Source organism: Merops nubicus, unplaced genomic scaffold (genome assembly GCF_000691845.1).
Source record: "Merops nubicus isolate BGI_N331 unplaced genomic scaffold, ASM69184v1 scaffold13821, whole genome shotgun sequence".
In the NCBI taxonomy this organism is placed as follows: domain Eukaryota; kingdom Metazoa; phylum Chordata; class Aves; order Coraciiformes; family Meropidae; genus Merops; species Merops nubicus.
This window is the reverse complement of record NW_008586658.1, coordinates 8,685-11,875: the sequence shown is the minus strand read 5'-3', so window position 1 is coordinate 11,875 and position 3,191 is coordinate 8,685. Positions and strand designations below refer to the sequence as shown.

At 42.9% G+C, this 3,191-nt stretch overlaps 1 protein-coding gene across 1 annotated transcript; it reads right to left on the bottom strand.

The window, feature by feature from the left end:
- Window positions 1–234: 234 nt before the first annotated feature.
- Window positions 235–2,785, bottom strand: LOC103781025 (interferon-like; the record flags this gene model as incomplete). The annotated part of the gene is given in 3 exon segments (XM_008948731.1): window positions 235–293; window positions 295–705; window positions 2,648–2,785. Coding segments are annotated over 3 exon segments (608 nt in total), but the record flags the coding sequence as incomplete, so codon positions are not given.
- Between the last annotated feature and the right edge of the window lie 406 nt (window positions 2,786–3,191).

Genomic DNA, 3,191 nt, shown 5'->3' with positions numbered 1-3,191 from the left:
TTTTTCTGCCAGTTCTTGTTATGCTCTCATCTGAGTCTGTTTTTGTTCATCTCTGCCTAAATCAGCAAAAAGGCACTTTGCTTGCTCTGCTGGCTTGAAAGGCATTTTGTTTAGTATTATGTGGGGGAAAGAAGAAATGGTCCATTCCCCCCCCCCCCTTATTTTTAAAGAGTTTATTTTCAACAAGTAAATAAACAAAATACAGAAATATATAAATTTCCAGGCAATCCTAACCCTTCCTCCCACTTCACACGTTGAAAGCAGGTGTGAACTTTGAGGTGGATATGGTCCCAAGGTACAGGGGCTGTGGTGGTGGGTGCAGAGGAAGTCCTGGATGTACCTGAAGTATTTGTTGATGCTGAGCAACAGGTTGTGGGGCTATTGGTCTTTGAAGAGCATGCAATTGGCTGGCATGTATTGCTTCAGGTGGTGGATGTAGTGCTGGAGGTTGTTGAGGAGCTGGCGGTGTGCCTGGATGTCCCAGTGGTGAGGGCTGCTGAGGGTGGCAAAGAGTTGCTGGAGGATGTGGAGCATGGTGACAGTGGCTTGCTGTGGGTGGTTGGTGTGGAAGAGGGTGCCAGGGAAGGGAAATGATGTGTGCTGGTTGTGGCAGGGCTGTGGTAGGCTGGGAGCCATGGCCTGGAGGAACTGGAGGCTGTCCCAGGGGAAGGGGATGTTGCTGCATGGGTGGTGCTGGGCAGGAGCCTGGTGAGGTGTGATTGGTGGTGGTGCAGGTGGGCACTATGCTTGGAGTGCTGCTGGGTGGCTGGTTTTATGTGGTGCCACAGCTTTCCTTTCATCAGCATCATCATCTAGACAGAATTTCCATTTCTATTTTCAGGTTTGCTTTCAATTTACTTTCTCCTGAGGGCTTTTTTTGTGCTTGTCAAACTGTGAGCTGGAGGTGACTATAGGGAAGAGGTGCCAGTTATTTCCCAGGGCTGCTGTTGGGGTGTGGGGGCAGCTCAGCTCCTGTGCATTTATGGTTCTATGGAGGATGAGACTGTGGTGGCAGAGGCTTTGGGGGCAGTTGTGCTGGGGATGCATTTCAGGGTTTCCTTTTTGTCTCTTTTGTGAGTAGTCTTGTTTGATTGGCAAAGATAACTGGTTTGCACTCGTATTTTTGAATGTGTATATGCACAAATGTGTGAGATAGGGATATGCAGTGTTGATGTGATTTTCCCCCACCTGAGGGGTAGTGGGAACAATTGCAGTCCTTAGACTCTGTTCTCATGTGGATTTGGTTATATTTTGTCTGGTTTATATAGGGGAAAATGCTAGTATGTCAGTTCCAGTTCATATCCGCTGAGTTCTGTTCAGATCTCTTCTCTAAATATGCTTTTTGTGTCATTTTCCTCATGAGGAGATGGGAGCACTGCTTTTGAGGAACCTGCAAAGACTTGTAATAGGGATTTGGTTGTGTTTTGTTAAGTTTCCTGCTGGAGTTGATGAAGTGGAATTACCTGGGAAGAAAAGAATGATGAAATATGGCACTGTTTCCAGTTACAGAAAGCACCTGCAATACTAAATCTTTGCTGGATTACTTCATGTTCAGTGATGGAGGATTTGGTGTAGGATACAGGGAGGTGATGCACAGAACTGCAGCAAGGTGGAAGGTACTGCCAACTCTGAGAAAGTGTTTGAGGTGCTAGGGAATTTGCAGAGGCACGTATGAAGAAGGAGAATGATTTTCCAGTGTTGAAGACTGTGTAGAAATGGCTATGTTAGTGGTTAAAGCATTAACTCTTGATGGATTGGAGGTGGTGAGGAGTAAACAATGAGAATTAGGAGGAAAACTGTTTAGTAGAGTACCAGCCCCACATGTGAAATTCAGCCAGAGAGGTAAGGGCAAACTTTTCTCTTTCTCTCAAACTGAAGACAAAATGCTGCTTTGGTTTTGCTGGCATGTCCTGTCATCTCAAAGTGTGAGCTTTCTAGGATGAGAACTGTCTTACCTTCCTGTAAACTCTAGAAGAATGATCTAAGGCAGTGGTCTCCATCTTTTTTGATCACACATCCCATCAGTAAAATATCTGTGAGCACTCCCAATATATTTTTATTTATTTATAAATTATATACCTATACTACTGTAGTAATATGTATGATATAAACAAAAAAAAATTGAAACAGGATGAAAGGTGAAACAAACACTCTTTATAATTTTAAGAAAAAATATTTATTAATACTACTAAAAACATTTTGTTCATGCACCTAAAATGATTGTCTTGCACACCCCACTTTGGAGATTACTGATCTGAGGTGTCCCATAACATAGTTTAAAGAAACTTTCCAGTCATCAGGTGGTAACTCTCTCTCTCTCTTTCATTTTTTTAATGTTTGTGCTGTTTTCCTAGATGACATTTTTACTTTTAGAAAACAGGGCATGGTATAAGGGTGTCGGGTCGAGGTCCGGAGAAAAGACGCATACTCCATAGGGGTTTACAGTCAAATCCGTTTATTGCAAAGTAATACAGCCTTTTCTAGTAGACAAGACACAGCCCCCCAAACCCCATAGGTTAACAAGCCTGTTCACGCGCCTAAGCTGAGCTACAGATTGGTTAATAGTTATTGTCCACACATTGACCATGCGCCCTGCCGGCCTTTATATAACTCTTCAGATTGATGAATTCAGTCTTGCCAAGTTTACCTTTCTTGTCTGGGCGAACTGCCAATGGTGGTTCCTATCGCCTGATGTTTCTCCTTTCTCCTGGTTCAAGGCCGCTTCACGGACGTTCTGAGGCCTAAACCTAAAGCCTGTACTGATTGTCCATGCTAAGCAAACCATGTCCACCACGCCCTGAAAGCCACGATTCCACAATTCCCTTTTCTTTTCTCTGGACAATCAGTACCCTATCAATGCTTCTATTTATGACTGACATGTCATACTTTAAGATACAACTGATTACAATTATTAAGCATATTATTATAATTTAAATCCTTAAGCCTTCAACACACAATGTCTTCAACCATCCTCTAATCCTCCATCCCTCAAACAGATCATCTAATGGATTGTTAGATACTTTAATAGCATTTATATTTTGCTTTAGCTGTGTTAATTGCTTATGTATAGATTCTGAGTGGCCAGAAATGCTCATACAACACATTCCTTCACCCTCCTCACGCCCGTGCGCAAGCAATAAGAAACAATAGTTGCTCTATTTTGCAAAATTTCATGGTGCAAGCTATCCTGA